Source organism: Diadema antillarum, unplaced genomic scaffold (assembly GCF_040938485.1).
Source record: "Diadema antillarum isolate AM-2024a unplaced genomic scaffold, OU_Dant_1.0 scf00000128, whole genome shotgun sequence".
Taxonomy (NCBI): Eukaryota; Metazoa; Echinodermata; class Echinoidea; order Diadematoida; family Diadematidae; genus Diadema; species Diadema antillarum.
The window spans coordinates 4,848,350-4,865,477 of NW_027271017.1; the positions used below are offsets into that span (position 1 = coordinate 4,848,350).

Below are 17,128 nucleotides of genomic sequence, written 5' to 3' on the forward strand. Positions count from 1 at the left end.
GTGGACACAACTGTTCAAAGTACTGAAGTAACTACTGAGTCAACAATCGTTCCTGTAACAACAGCCGAAACGACACTTGAAACCACTCGAGTAAGTGCTGACTCAACAACTGCTCCGCAAACAATAGTATTCACAACAGATGCTGAGACTACTGAAGGTGCGTAGTAATGATAAACAATTATGTCTAACGAAACGAAAGCAAAAGTTAAATCTTCTAACTTGACCATTAATTATGATTATTTTTGATGTTGTGGTTGTGTTTTAACATTTTATATCAAAAGAAATCAAGTTCTTGTTTTTGTTTGGTAGTGCATTTGGTTTAATTTTATATAATACGTCGACCTCCCCCCCCCCAAAAAAAAAGACAAAAACACTAATGTGTATCCTGTGATCCTATTTTCCTGCGTAAGGGTATTTTTTCACCTTTTAACGTTTGATTCCCCACCATCCACATCCCCACACGTTACATTGATTTGTTGATATCCATTGGGGTATTTTTTTAACGATCAAATCGTCCCTTTTATTATGGAATTGTACACAGGAACCACAGAAGCTGAGACTACTGAGGGAACGACTGATGGGACTACAAAATCGGCAACGGTAGTCCTTACAACACTTCAAACAATGGAAGCCTCTACTGAGTCTAAAACTGGTCCTGGAACAACAGTGGACACAATAGTTGAAACTACTGAAATTACTACTGAGTCAACAATTGTTCCTGTAACAACAGAAGAAACGACACTTGGAACCATCCAAGCAATGACGGACTCGACAACTGCTCCGCAAACAATAGTATTTACAATTGAAGCTGAGACTACTGAAGGTGTGTAGTTATAATGAGCAGTCATTTTTAACGACGTTTTTTCCCCTTATTTTTAACTTACATTACCCAATAACGAAATTTATTCAGTAAAAAAGATCATTAAATTCAGTAAAATTCAGTAAATTAGATTAGACACATGAAATAATGAACTCAGTCGCAGTGTTATGTGACCACCCAGCTCGACATTCGCAAAAAGCCGCATATTAGGATTCTCTGTAATTTAACGGAATATATCAGAATAACTCGCCTTCTTTATTTATTTATTTGTTTTAATTTTTTCCCATTCTAACTACTTTCAAAGCTTTGAGGCTTAAAAGGAAAGCCGAATCAAGATAACTGACGTTCTTTTTTGTCATGGACCATATATAATTGCATATATATACATATTATCGACACTGAAACCACTCGATTAACTACTGACTCAACAACTGCTCCGCAAATAATAGTATTCCCAACAGATGTCCAGAGTACTGAAGGTGTTTTGATAATGAGCAATTATGTCTAACGAAAGTACTTTTATTTTATGTTTTACTTATACATTTTGTGTTTTACTTATAATTCCAGATAGGGAAAGTCATTAATTTAAATAAGAAACAAATATTCTGACGTGACCATGAATTATTATACGGTTTTCGTTCTTGTGCTAGTGTTGTTAAAATTTGTATTGAAAGAAATAAAGTTCACTTTTTGTTTTGCAGTGCATTAGGTTTTATTTGCTAGAATACGTTGCTTCTGCCAACAATACAGTAATGTGATTTTTTTTCCTGCACGAGGGGTTTATTTTCATCTTCTATAGTTTGTACCCAACCACACATTACCCGACACTCATTGCATTAATTTTTTGCTATTTACTTAAACATTCTTTGCAAGATCAAATAGTCACTTTTATTCTGAAATTGTGTTTATTCAGTAACCACAGAAGTTGAAACTACTGAGGAAATGATTGATGTGATTACAAAATCGGCATCAGTAGTCCTTACAACGCTTCATTCTCTGTACGATTCTCTGTAGCTGAGCGGAATATGTCAGAATAACTCACCTTCTTGGATCATGGATGTTATTTGTGTTGTACAGTATGTTCAATGTGTACCTGCAATTATCTAAAGAGATAATTGACCTGGTTATGTATAAACATTTTCTTGATTAAAGAAATGATTCAATCAAAATTCTTTATTTATTTTCACCTTTTCCTTCTAACTACTTTCAAAGTTTGGCGGCGTAACAGGAAAGCCAAATCAAGATAACTGACTTTTTTTCCGGTCTGGGACCATATATCAGTGTTTATATAGGCCTATATGCATACATTTATATATTCACAACTATATAATAGCCTTGAGCACATTCACAGCTAGCCTGAGAGAGCCACACGCGTTACCTCTCTTCTCCCCTTTCTACGAAACGGTACCTCCTAACTCTCTCATATTAATCACTTTTTGAATGGGTATAGGATTGCCCAATTTTTAACAAATTGTTTACATTTTTATAAACCTTAGAGTTACTCTCTTAAACTCTGTAAAAAAAAGGTGGAACTTTGTTTCTCTTTTTTTCTGTATTTTTTCTTTTTTTAAGAAATCAAGGGAACGAAAAACGCTTTATACCACAATGATACCTCGTGAAATTTATTTTTTTATTATAAACTATAAAGCTTCAAGTAACTATCGATGAATAATGCGAGGCAAAAAACACTGTATCTAATCGAAGACGATGTTTTTATTTTCAGAGTCCACGGCTACTGGAATTCTAGTCCGACTTGTTGGAGGGGAAGACGACAGCCAAGGCAGAGTGGAAGTCTACTACGATGGTCAATGGGGGACTGTCTGTGACGACTTGTGGGATATCGAAGACGCTCACGTGGTGTGTCAGATGCTGGGCTTTGAGGGCGCCTTACGTTATTCTTGCTGCGCCGAGTACGGCCAGGGATCTGGCCCGATTCTGCTCGACAATGTCCAATGCACTGGCACAGAGAGTACTTTGGAAGATTGTCAAAGCAACGAATACGGGGTGCACAACTGCGCACATTATGAAGATGTTGGTGTGGCGTGCATACCGACAGGTAAGTGCGGGACATTTTTATATTTCCTAAGTCATGCAAATATTCAGAGAAAAGATAATGCTTAACGAATTTGCCCGAAGTAAAGAGAAGGGTCAATAAAAGACAGGGGGTTGAGCTTAAGCAAACAGGTAGGCCTAACTAATTCCTCAGTACAACGTTACTATAACGTTGTTTGATGATGAGAAGTGAGTGAAAGCGTAAAACCAGGGTAGCGTGGTTGTAAAGTCAAGGTATGTTCATTGATTCATTCATTTATTTTTTCAATCTCCAACAGAACTTATAAATACATTTTTTTGACATAAAATATAAGCACATAATTTTTATCAGATTTTGTAATGTTTACATATATATTACATATGTAATAAATGAAATTTATGGATACACAAATAATAGGGTGAAAAAGAAAAAAACACAAAGAACATGCTGAAGCCGAAGCCCGGGAATAAACTGAACGATATATTTATTAATGAACAAATAAAGTTCATGTTTCGAGGGCACGTCTTAGAGACTGCTAATTTAAAGCAGATTAAAGAAGACGAACACGGTGAAAATACATTCCTTTTATGAGTTCTATGTAGTACTGCTCCCAGCCATTTTGGCCTTTAATAGGAGTAGCCTGCGGATAAAGTGGATATTTCTCTTAACTTCATGACTACTCGTGGATGAATTGTTTTTTTATTTATGTATTCAATCCATTGTTTACGCGCTGCCCAAGTGTTATACAGTGTAATGCACAATAAATTAGCAATTCTATTACATGTCATTAGTATAATTACATGTAGTGTTCAGAGATTTAACATAGCTCACGTGAGAAGGCAGCTATCGTCGCACAGAGGAATTTCAAAGCAATAACAAAGAAGAAAAAAAAATACTCGAGGTTGGGCAGGTGTTATAAATATCCGCTGCTGGTACGTCGAGGTCATCTTTTCCATGTGTTCTTAAAAAGGGCATCTCATACTGTGAACATTATGGTCCAGAGGATTAGCAACAACCTGTCTCGCAGCTGCCCCCTCACGGGCCCGTAGGAGAAAACTAGGCCTACCTTTATGAAGCAAAATTTATAAATGTTAAAGAGCGAGAGGAAAAACTGTGGCGACTAACTTTTCGTTAGGTAATATGCTGGGTAAACCCAGTAACAACATGGCAGGAATCATTTAGACTTTTTTTTTGGCTCAGGTTTATTTCATTCATCAATAATGTCCTATTCATTCTTTTAAGAAAAGTAGGGGAAGAGAACACCAACCAATTATGCATAATTAGCAATGCATCGTCTACTTCATGGTTAAGCGAAACTACTCCTAGTCGAATTCTGTCACATGGTTTGTAGTAAAGCGCTCTTTTCTTCTTGATCATCGGCAAGCAACGATTAATTTATCTGCGTCTTTTTGCCAATCTCAAATAATATTGTTTATCCATGGGAGAAATTGCAATTTGCCAATGGCTAAACTTAAAGTATTGGAAACTTATCGTATTCCCGATTCATAACTGTGGAAAATAATTTTCGGTCGAAGAAGCTTATGGTCCTACTTTGATATAAATGTTTACAGCTGCCACAGGCCACGTCCGACTTGTAGGAGGGGAAGACAACACTCATGGGAGAGTGGAATTCTACTACGATGGTCAATGGGGGACTGTTTGTGACGACTGGTGGGACATTAAAGACGCAAACGTGGTGTGTCGGATGCTGGGCTTTGAGGGCGCCTCAAATTATTCTTGCTGCGCCGAGTACGGACCGGGATCCGGCCCAATTCTGCTGGACGACGTCCAATGCAATGGCACGGAGACTAACCTGGCAGATTGCTCGCACAACGGATATGGAATGCACAACTGCTGGCACTCTGAAGACGTTGGTGTAGAATGCATACCGACAGGTAAATGCTAGACATTCTTGTACGTGTTTGTTCTAATTTAGACATCTTTCGATTAGGCTATGCTGGGCGAATTCGACTGTTTGATTAAGAAGGGGCAACAATGAAATTACGTTTATCCAGAAGGTAACTACTTCTTCAGTGCAGCGTTACTATTAGATGATTTCGTTATTTCATGACGAGGAGTAGGCCTAACTATGTGAAACCCTGGAACCAAAGTTAATGCCGAAGTTTGTAGCTGTCCGCCTGTTAGGAAACTGAATGGTGATTTTTACGACATCAACGTGATCAAAGAAAATTAATGTTTCAAGTACAAGCTCAGGAACTGCTTACGTAAATTAGATCAAAGAAGGTGAATCAGCTATATACACAACCCTTGGTATGGAATCCATGAAAAATTGCTTCCAACAATCACATATGAGGGAGCCTACAGTTAGAGCGGATGATTTCCTTTTTTTTCTTGCTTCATGATTTACATAGGAAAATAATTGTTCCCCTTTTCTAGCACTCTCTTTAAGTTACAGAATGTGCAAAATGAAATCATTATCCTAAATTTGGCATGCTCTTTTTGTCTGTTCACCATTTACATAAAATGGCTGGAAATCAAGTCCGACTTGTTGGAGGGGAAGACGAAACCCAAGGGAGAGTGGAAATCTACTACAATGGACAATGGGGAACTGTCTGTGACAACTATTGGAACATCGAAAACGCCAACGTGGTGTGTCGGATGCTGGGCTTTGAGGGCGCCTTACGTTATTCTTGCTGTGCCATGTATGGTCAGGGTTCTGGCCCGATTCTACTGGAAGACGTGCAATGCAACGGCACGGAGAGGAACTTGGCAGATTGCCGACAGCACGAATATGGAGCGCCCGGCTGTGGGCACCAGCAAGACGTTGGTGTCGAGTGCGTACCGACAGGTGAATGTTACATCTTTTTTTGGCCCTCCCTCTCTTTTCAGACCTCCTACATCACACATGTACATAACTAAATTCACGGAACAGATTATGCTGAAAGTTTTTCATCGTCGGAATGATAAGCATCAATAAAAACAAAAAGAAAGCTGGTTGTGTTTAGGCAGAGAAGTAATAACTTCTTACGTTTATCGTTACTCCAAGATATTTTGTGTTGTTTGATAACGAAGAAAAAAAGATGTGAAAGTATCGTACAATAGTGAAATGCATGCAACCGTTCACGAAACAATTTTGTCTAAAAAGAAAAGAAAAAGACGAACACCATAAGAGTAACAGGGACAAATGATTCTTTAATTTAACTTGTTAGGATATTTTATTCCCAAATAATTGCCATTTTTTGAAGGAAAGGTAATGTAAGAGAGACTAGGTGATAATAAAGCAAACTTAGGATGCACCATGGACCATATATAGGGTTATACTTCACCTTGCACATTCGAATTCAGTCACAAGGCTTGTACAGCAAAGCGATTTCTTCCATACCATAATTTGCATTAAATGATCAATTCAAGGGAACAAAGAAAAATATGTTGATGACGCAACTTAAAATGAAATAAGTAGAAATTACCTTTGAATACTTTTTGATGGATAATCCAAATAGAAAAGGCTATTTACCGATGAGCCTACCAAGGAAATAGCGTTAAATGTTGAGCAATGGAAAATCCATTGACAAATATAAATTTCCCGCCTCTTTTGCTTATCTCAAAGAAAGTTGTTCATCGGAGGAAACAGAAGCAAAAGTCAATTAATCAAATGTTGAAGTAACTGGAACGTGGCCTTTAATACTTGGCCATGGTTTATTGGAACGTAGCTTTATATGTTTATTCATGGAAAATCCAGAGACAAAGACAAATAACGTTGGTTCGATGAAAATAATTAGGGTACTACCTGATTTGATTTTATGTCAAATCCGACTTGTAGTAGGGAAAGACGACACCCAAGAAATTTTGTGGAATTCTACCATAAAGCTATACAACTGCGATGTGTTTGTGCCAACAAAATAGTTTTGTGAATTCAAGCTTGTTGAGTTGCGCTAGTATCCATTCCCCTCCCCCTTTTTTTTTGCAATGTTAGTAGAAGTTTATCAACTCGGGCACTGCTCTCGTGACTTTCATAATTTATCATGAGTGTGAGGATACACGTTATTTAGCGTATGAAGTCAGGCGAAGGTCAGGATATCAGATAATTCTAAATCTGTGTGACTTTAAAAATCTTTTCACATATTCCACGTCATAAAAACTTGGCAATTCACAAATTAAAGGACAAGTTCACCTTCATAAACATAAGGATTGAGATAATGCAACAATGTTAGTAGAACACATCAGTGAAAGTTTGAGGAAAATTGGACAATCGATGCAAAAGTTATGAATTTTTAAAATTTTTGTGTTGGAACCGCTGGATGAGGAGACTACTACAGCTTGTGAGTCATATGCGTACAACAGTATAAAGAAAATATAAAGACAATTCAACATATTTTCACTTTTTTCACATAATAAAAGAGCACTTGACTTGGCTCTTTCTAGAAGCAGGGGGAATAATATAACCCATAACATTTGTCGGTAACGAGTCGGGGGAATGTGAACTTTTTTCATAAGATGAAATTTTGTGAAATTCTCTTTATATTTTCCTTATATTGTTGTACGCATGTGACATCTAAGTTATTCACACACTGCAGTAGTCTTCTCATCCAGCGGTTACTGCACAAAAAACTTCAAAAATTCATAACTTTTGAACGGATTGTCCGATTTTCCTCAAACTTTCAATGATGTGTTCTACTAATATTGCTACATTCTCTCAATCCTTATGTTTATGAAGGGTGAACTTGTCCTTTAAATTCTTTGAGCATACCACGCCGCCTTTTGGAACGTTATGTGCTGTCTCAAGAAATTTTGTTCCCCTTTTTTGTCATTTCTCTCTTCTCTATGATTAACGGATTTAGGTACCACAACGGACGCATATATGAGTCAACAACAACACCGTTCAACGGTAAGATTTTTTGTGATCAGTTTCGTGATGAGAATTTTATAATTTCCGTTGTTATCACTTCAATACAAGATCCTCATTACTAACTCTTTTGCACACACGCACTAACTGTTTAAGCCCCCAAAATGCAATGAAATCTATATCGCCAATATGTTACGTTGGCTTACAAACTCGTATAGTCGTACTTTTTCTATGGGTAATTGATGTATCAATGTCACTAAATATGTTAAGAGAAGAAAAATACCATTATTGCGCTTTGTTACCTCTCTCTAAGGGTCAAGAAACATAGACTGTGACTTTGAATACGGTACCTGTGGCTGGCAGCAGTCATAATTATGATGACTTTGACTGGTCTCGTAATAGTGGTAACACCTCGTCGTTCAACACTTGGACAAGCGGGGACCATACAACCGGCTGTAAGCACTAACACTTTTTATTGCCTTTGAGTTTAAGATTTTTTGTTTTGTTTTTGCATTGCATTTACCGTGGGTCCATGAAATATATATATAGGCCTAGTACATATTCACTGTATATATATATTTTTTTTCTCTCTCTGTAAAACGCTGAGAGGTGTCCCGTTATCTTCCTTTCGGGGGTCTGTTTATTGCACTAATAGAAGAAAATAGCTTTTTTACCGTAAATGAAAAAAAAAATAACAAAAAGTTATTGAAAGCTAACAATGAAAGCTTTTAAGACATTTTGGATATATCGGGACTTGATATTGACGGTGGATCAGTGGCCCCAACCTATCATAGTAAAATTTGATATCGGGCCACCAAAAGCATAATGGTGGCCCGATCGATATGTTAGTATCATACCGATATTCGATAGCACCATCAATTCAATGAATGTGTACGAGTCAGCATTATCTTCATTCGGAATAACAAACCTTGTTCCCTTTTTCTGGTTAATGTTTGGTTGTTTATTTGTTTGCTTCATTCATCTTGTCTGTGAGAAAGAGTGTTTTGCCTCTTTAGAGGTAGTCTGGCTTCAAGACCCTCTGTCGTACTATTTCTCTATTCAGGATATTGACGTCCTCAACGTCGAAAACTTAATAGTTTACGGTGGTTTGTCTTGCAGAGACTTTTGCCTTCGGCAAAGGGTCAGGAAACCAGACTCCTTTAGAAGGGACGGAATGCGTACACACAACATTGGTCAGTGAGATTCGGGAATCAAACCCGGGTCCTTTGGATGTGGCGAAAAACGCGCTCATACCGACTGTATTATAGCTATGTTTGCCAAATCACCTCCCAACGAACTTTCGAAATAACGGGCTCAAATACCTTACACTCTGTTTTTACTTTATTCGTTATTGTATTTATTTATTAGTTTGTTACATCTACCTCTCCTTGCAGACGGATATTACATGTACATCGAGACATCTCATCCACGTTATTCCGGACAAGATGCACGCCTAACCAGTCCTGCCCTGTATCGTTACGGGCCACAGTGCCTGATATTTTGGTATCATATGCACGGTAGCTCGATTAATTCACTGAATGTCTACAAGTCAGCATCAACGACACCAAGTTCAATTGACGTGTTATTCTCACTTGCTGGAGCTAGAGGAAACGCGTGGTATGAAGCGCGGGTAAGTTATGACAGAGATTTCTTTCAAGAGTTTATGTGATGATAGTTATGTTCATGGATTGGTGTCTGAAAGCAAGTATAGGCCTACATTCAAATTTCAATGTCATCGTCATTGCAACCCTCTAAACATAGTGACAGAGAAAGAGAGAGACGTTCACATTCCACCAGAGGAATATATTTCAATGACTCCTAAGAGCTGTTGTTACCAAATGGTAAGGACTGTAATTAATGATTTTTATGCTCTCGCCGTTTATGATTAAATCTATCTATCTATCTATCTATCTATTGTGTACATGTATATATATGTGGGTATATATATATACATATTATATATCGTATGTTTAAATAATATGTGTCTTACATTTTTCAAAGTCTCCTCAGATATTGAAATCTCGCTTCGCACAGAATATTTAACATACCCTTTGCTGAAGAGAAATATATGTAGTTCCTTATGAGATGGAGTAGATTTTAAAGATTAAACATCCGTCACGCCATAAGTATAAATCTATGTGCGATATCAAGACGAAATCATGTCGACATAGTATTCTTATGAAAAAAGAACGTTGAACATGGCATTGTTTCTTTTTTTATTCATCACCAGGTCTCCATCGACAATTACACACAACCATTCTACATCACCATGGAGGGTGTGCGTGGGAGTAGCTACACAGGTGACATTGCTATAGATGACATTCGGCTTTCCAAGGGGCCCTGCCAACAAGGTAAACATCACACAAACATTTGAAGAAAAATAATAAAGAGAATGTTTGAGTACATACACAAGAAAAAATCTATTTTTTCTTTTTCTTATGTTTTAGAGTCGTCGAGGGTTCCATGACTTTAAAGAAGAATGTATGAAACGCTGAAAATGATAGACGGCTGTGATCCCTACTCAGAAATAAATGGCAGGTAGAAGAAAAAAAAACCAAAACCAAACAGACAACCTTGACTGGAGGCATGAAAATTAGAGAAAACATAAAATGATTGTTATTTTTTTACTTGATTTGCACCATGATTGTTGTTCCTTAATGGAAGTTGATTTTTTTTTCTTGTATATATTTGCATGACTAAATCAGAATAACCCACTTCCTAATCATTCCAATTTATGGATTAAGATGTCGCATTTTTTTTATTTTTCTTCTCACATGACACTAACTGATTACCACAGAAGACTCAAGTAATGAACCAACAACACCACTCTACACCGGTAAGATACTGTACAATGTGATCAGGTTGAATGCTTAAATGTGAACATTGTCTTTAAACATGTGTATCCAACTCCCTACTGTTTTGTAACATGCACTGATTATTTAGGACTGGAAATGAAGATAAAATTCATAATCTTTTTAGATGTTGTGTTTTGTTGTAAAGTTTGTAGTAACTATTTTTCTAAAATGAATTATTCATGTGTGAAAGTCACTCAAATTATGCAAGGTACAACAAGTGACTTGTTGAAATGCATTACATTCGTCACACTAACGACATTGCTTGCCAAATCTTGCTAGAGTTTTATTGCTTTTTTTCCTACTTCACCAGTCAAATCGCAATAATATATGATTTTGATTTTATGGTTGAAACTCATCGAATCTGTCATAATTTCTTCTCACATAGAAGTAAATGAATGGTTTACCAATACGGACGCCAATAATGAACCAACGAAACCACCGCTCAACGGTAAGAAAAATGTTAAAAATTTCCGTCGTAATCACTTTAATATGAGTTTGCAATTATCTGCTCTTATGAAACACGCACTAATCATTTCATTGTAAAAAATGAAAGTAAATTATAAATTTCTTCCTCGCGGATTAATATGTTGCTTTTTAAAATGCATAGTCATACTTTTATTACGACTGACTGATGTATCAGTGCCATTCGATACAAGAGAAGAAAACGATGCTTTCTTTACTTCACGGCTACCTCCCACCAAGGCAAAGTATCATTGACTTTGACTTTGAATACGGTACCTGTGGCTGGCAGCAGTCGATTATTATGATGACTTTGACTGGTCCCGTAAGAATTGAGGTACCTTCGACGTTAATCACAGAATGGAAATTAAAATAAAAGGTCATTGAAGTGAACGAAAATGCTTTATGATATTGAGAGAACTCTTACGAAATATGTTTCTAGCGTAGGCTTTTCTAGCTTCAAATGCTTATCGGTAAAAAGAAGAGGTAAAGAAAACCGTATCTAATCTGGTAAAATACTTTTATTCCAGTGTCCACGGCTGCTGGGATTCAGGTCCGACTTGAAGGAGGGGAAGACGACACCCAAGGGAGAGTGGAAATCTACTACCATGGTCAATGGGGGACTGTCTGTGATGACTGGTGGGATATCATAGACGCTAACGTGGTGTGTCGGATGCTGGGCTTTGAAGGCGCCTTACGTTATTCCTGCTGCGCCGAGTATGGTGAGGGATCTGGCCCGATTTTGCTGGACGACGTTGAATGTAATGGCACGGAGAGTAACCTGGCAGATTGCCCACACAACGGATATGGAAGGCACGACTGCGGGCACAGTGAAGACGTTGGTGTGAAATGCATACCGAAAGGTAAATTCTAGACTTTGTACCAGCCGTAACACGTACGTACACCTATGTATTCACTGAATATTTAATTGTGAACGAATGCGACCGTAGCAGCGAGAAGGTGGTTGAGCTAAAGTAAACAAATAACTAGTTCCTCAATTGAACCCGATTTACCATATTTAAAGATATTTCATTTAATGAAGATAAAGAGAAGTATATTTATGTTAAAGTGTAGAACAAGAGTTTCGTGGTTCTATACTCGTAGATTTTACGTAAACGCCGAAGCCTGGTTAGAAACTGAAGGTAGCATTACAGCTTCTATTAAAGGGAAGATAAACCCCAAGAACAATGTGGATTGAGTGAAAGCAACAACATTAGTAGAACACATCAGTGAAAGTTTGAAGAAAATCGGACAATCGATGAAAAAGTTATGAATTTTTAAAATTTTGGTGTTGGAACTGCTGGATGAGGAGACTACTAGAGGTTATGACGTATGAGTGGACAACAATACCAAGAAAATATAAAGAAAATACTACAAACATCCATTTTTCATGAAAATTACAAATTCCATCAACTTGATATTGACATATGTTAAGGGCAGCAATTATTCCCCCTGCTTTCTGAAAGCGGTTGGTCCACTGCTCTTTCATAATTCTAGAAAAGTGAATTTTTGTTGAATTTCCTTTATATTTTCTTTGTATCGTTGTCCACTCACACGTCATTTCCTCTAGTAGTCTCCTCATTCAGCGGTTCCATCACCAAAACTTTAAAAACTCATAACTTTTGCATCGATTGTCCGATTTTCCTCAAACTTTCACTGATGTGTTCTACTAATGTTGCTGCTTTCACTCAATCCACATTGCTCTTTGGGTTTACCTTCCCTTTAATCAAAATGGAACTATTCATTAAAGCAGTTTGATCAAACGATGTTATGAATAGAGTGAAAATATACATATCCCTTTCTATGGAATCCATGAATTATTCCTTTTAGTCAAGTTAAAAAGCCTTTGAGGTAGCGTGCAGTTAATTTGAATAGTTCTCTAATACGCCATGACTACTTGCGGATCAATATAATGTTTCTCGAGTATGCATTCGATCCTTTTTCACAGTTCTCCCCAGGGTCAATGTAAAAACAATAATTCCACAATTCTCTTACATAACGTATAATATGGATATTTAAAGGACTAGGATATCCAGTTGCAAAGGCTGCTAGTATCACAAAGAGAAATTTCAAAACAACAGCAACAAAGAAAGAAATATCCAGTGATGGGTAGGGGTACAAAAAGCCGCTGTTGATGCGTCGAACTAATCTGAGTGCAAGAGCAATCTCACGCTGCAAACATTACCGCCGCTGTCCATCTCGGATCTCGAGAAATATAAGCCTACTTTTGAGAAGGACGTATTATGAGCAAGTGACAAAACTGCAGTGCCGACTACATAAGATTAAAGGTTGTGTCAACTCACAGACGGATCTTTACTTGAGCACAACGTGGCATACGGACATGCCACGGCAAGGTGATAATAATTGTATTCTCAGCTCATTCTTTTTTTTTTTTTTGGGGGGGGGGGGGTTAGGGGACCACAACAACCTCCATGACTTCAGAGTTAGGTCGCTTCCGCGGTTATGGGCGAGATTTGACGGAATTAAAGGAGCCATGCAACTATGCAGCAATGGAAGGGATGTCAAGTTTAACCGATTAGGACGCAAGAAACCGTAAAACTATGCAACTGTGCAAGTGTGTAATTGTGCAACTGTGAAGCCCTAGAACGCCTGTATGGTACGGGCTGAAGTGGTATTAATCGAAAGTCTGTACATGCATGCATAAATTACGGAACGGCTGCAGGGGTTTTAACAAGTTAAGAAACACCTAGCAACAACAACTTTACATAAATGTATTTATAAGGGAACGCCTGTTTGGTTTTAGTTAGTCAGGATTCGATTAACTAGACAGACATACATACATGCTTACATAACGGAACGCTTAGATGATATCAACCAAGTTCCGCCCCAAAATCTGAAGACACTAGAAGGGTACTTTACCCCACGGAGACTTCGCGCCAAACCTTAAAAGACTACCATTACTGTCTTTCATCAAAGTATTCATCTTTCAGTGCTAAGCTGAAGGTAGTCTTCTGTGGGAAGCCTATAAAACATGAGGAGTTTCCCAAGTATCTTGAAATAAGTTGGATTGGACTCTCCCATACCGAGAATAACTGACGAGTGTTGCTGGTGCGGACAAGTTGAAATAAAGGGTCAACATCATCAGGAAACTCGCAAGCAACGCTGCAACACTGGCCCTCGTTTACTCAACGGCAGAGCACTGCTCATTCAGTGGGCCAACAGCTAAGTAACAGCTGAGTAATCTCAGGCACAATCAAGTCCACCCCTCTTCACTGGCTGCCTGTTTTAGCTACCCCCCCCCCCCCCCCCCCCCCCGCCACGCTGGAAGAAAAGGATGGCAAGGGTCGTTAGTAAGTGCCATCAATACAGACACTGATCTTTGCATCCACGATGACCAGAACAACATCTCATCAATGTGCCCGAAATCCGTCTGGAAGTCCTTTCCATCATGCACTGGAACTCTTTGACTCCAAAAGTAAACGGTGCAGATGCTGGTCTTGTGCTGTCTCCAACACAACTTAAGTTATGTGCAACACCATCACTGACAGACAACAAGGCCAGAGGGCAACAATTTCCCTCGGAATCAGCGGCTCACCTTAAAGCGCATCCGAATCCACCAAGGCGAGCCACCGTCTACACAAATTGGGGTTCTCGGCTAGTCCTGCGTGTGACTGCGGCCATCCTGACTAAACCCTGCGTCACATCGCGGAAGACTGCCACCTACTGAAGTTCCCAGGCGGGCCTGAAGAACCTGCTTCAGCAGATGCTGCCTTGAACTGGATCCGCAGCTTAGATATCAACCTTTAAGGCTGAAACCCCTCACCCATCCTGCCGTTAAATATCGAAGATGTGAATAGCCATTATGACATGGAAAAAAAAAATTCCTAGCTGGTTTGCAGTTTAATCCAATCCTTATATTACTTATTTTGTGTTGATTCTTTTCACCATTTTATATGATAACATTCTCGAAAAATACTTGTAATCATTTTCTGACATTATCTCAGCGTCGACCCAACATTATATAAATCGCTTTTTCCCCCATGGGTACAGTTGCGTGAAGAAGATTATTAAGATTTAATGCCAAGACCAAGGAAAATAATTCTCTAAATCGAGGAAAATAAGTGATGGAGTCCTGTTTTTATATAAATGTTTGCAGCTGACACAGGTCACGTCCGACTTGTAGGAGGGGAAGACAACACTCAAGGGAGAGTGGAAATCTACTACAACGGTGAATGGGGAACTGTATGTGACGACTGGTGGGATATCGAAGAGGCCAACATGGTGTGTCGGATGCTGGGCTTTGAGGGCGCCTCAAATTATTCTTGCTGCGCAGAGTACGGCCAGGGATCTGGCCCGATTCTCCTGGACGATGTCCAGTGCAATGGCACGGAGAGTAAACTTGCAGATTGTCATCACAACGGATATGGAATGCACAACTGTTGGCATGGTGAAGACGTTGGTGTGGAGTGCATACCGACAGGTACATGCTGGACTTTTATGGAGTTTCATGCACATATGATTTTGTTGAACATGCTTTGCTGGCCGAATTCGATTGGTTGGTGGGGAAAGGTCATCAAAAAAGTTGTGCTATAGCAGAAAGACAAAATTATACCTCTTCAGGGCAACTTTCCTTTCTAGATAATTCTGTTGTTGGATGATGAGGAGCATCTATGTGAAAGCATGGAACCAGAGTATTAAAAGCCAAAGTGTGTATCAGTTAGGAAAGTGAATGGGTAAGTTTACACCATCAATGTGTTCAAAAAAACGTTAGGTCAAATAAATACAAGCTCAAGAACTGCTTATATAAAACTGATTAAAAGAAGACAATTCTATCATTCGGAATGCACAAATCCCTTGGTATGGAATCCATGAAATCTTGTTAATTGTAGTCGAATATTTGTACTTGAAAATGAGGCAGCCTGCAGTTACAACGGATCTTTTTTGTTGTTGTTTTCGTCGTGATTCATGATTTCTCTAAGGAAATTCTGCCTTGTCTTATATTCCCCTTTTCAAGTAATCAAATTTACTATCCTAACCTTAGCATGTGATTTTTGTCTGTTCATCATTTCAATAAAATGGCCGGAATTCAAGTCCGACTTGTAGGAGGCGAAGACGAAACCCAAGGGAGAGTGGAAATCTACCACAATGGTCAATGGGGGACTGTCTGTAGTGATTACTCTTGGAACATCGAAAACGCCAACGTGGTGTGTCGGATGCTGGGCTTTGAGGGCGCCTTACGCTATTCATGTTGTGCCATGTACGGTCAGGGTTCTGGCCCGATTCTGCTGGAAGACGTGCAATGCAACGGTACGGAGAGTAACTTGGCAGATTGTCGACAGCACAAATATGGATATCCTGATTGCGGACACAATCAGGACGTTGGTGTTGAGTGCTTACCGGCAGGTGAATGTTACAATCTCTTTCGCTCCCCCCTGTTTTGAGACATCCTACATACTTACACTGTTACACATGTACATAACTGAATTCACGAAACAGACTATATGCTAACCGAATCTAACCATTGGAATGAGAAGCGTCAGGAGTGATCATATGAGACTGGATAAAAAGGAAATATCGTAAAAGCATAATCACTGCAAGCTGCCTTTTGAAAGTTTTGTGATGCAGGGCCGCAAATAATATCCATCGTTCTAAGCCCAGCTAATGTAGAAGAGATCGACTACCCTATAAAAAAGCAAACTTCGGGAAGCGTCGTCGATCTTGAGTTTTGCTGAACTTTGCCCACTCGAATTCAGTCACAAAACTTGTGTAGGAAAGCGCTTTCTTCCTTAGAATTATTAGCACCATTATCTCAAAGAATGCTAAAGTTATTAGAGACCTTAAAAGGAAATTTGTGGAAAAAACTTGGATTTCTTATTTTCCGTAGGCCTATGTAAAATCCATTGGCAAATGGCAATTAGTAGATGGACCATTAAAGAAAATTGTTAGAAAATAGCGTTTGATTCTAATTAATGATAATCAGTAATCAGGTATGGATTTCCAGGTTTCCTTTTGATAATGTCAATGAAAACTGTTCGTCGAAGAGAACAAAGTACCAATATATAATTCTTACATAAATGGAACATGGTTAAAAAATGCCCATCGATGAAAGCGATAGAGGATGGAAAGAAAAGAGAACTCGATCAAGGAAATATTTAGGGTCTTACTGTGTTTGAGTTTAGGTCAAAATCGATTCTTTA

General features: G+C 38.5%; 1 protein-coding gene across 1 annotated transcript in view; it reads left to right on the plus strand.

Annotated features, from left to right (window-relative positions):
- Positions 1–17,128, plus strand: part of LOC139720500 (scavenger receptor cysteine-rich domain-containing protein DMBT1-like) — a 125,783-nt gene that overhangs the window by 22,554 nt on the left and 86,101 nt on the right. The window contains exons 8-15 of the mRNA XM_071631853.1: positions 2,544–2,876; positions 4,424–4,737; positions 5,325–5,661; positions 9,051–9,286; positions 9,887–10,007; positions 11,501–11,833; positions 15,088–15,411; positions 16,023–16,334. Coding sequence (XP_071487954.1) covers positions 2,544–2,876; positions 4,424–4,737; positions 5,325–5,661; positions 9,051–9,286; positions 9,887–10,007; positions 11,501–11,833; positions 15,088–15,411; positions 16,023–16,334 — 2,310 coding nt within the window. The remainder of the gene's footprint in view (positions 1–2,543; positions 2,877–4,423; positions 4,738–5,324; positions 5,662–9,050; positions 9,287–9,886; positions 10,008–11,500; positions 11,834–15,087; positions 15,412–16,022; positions 16,335–17,128) is intronic.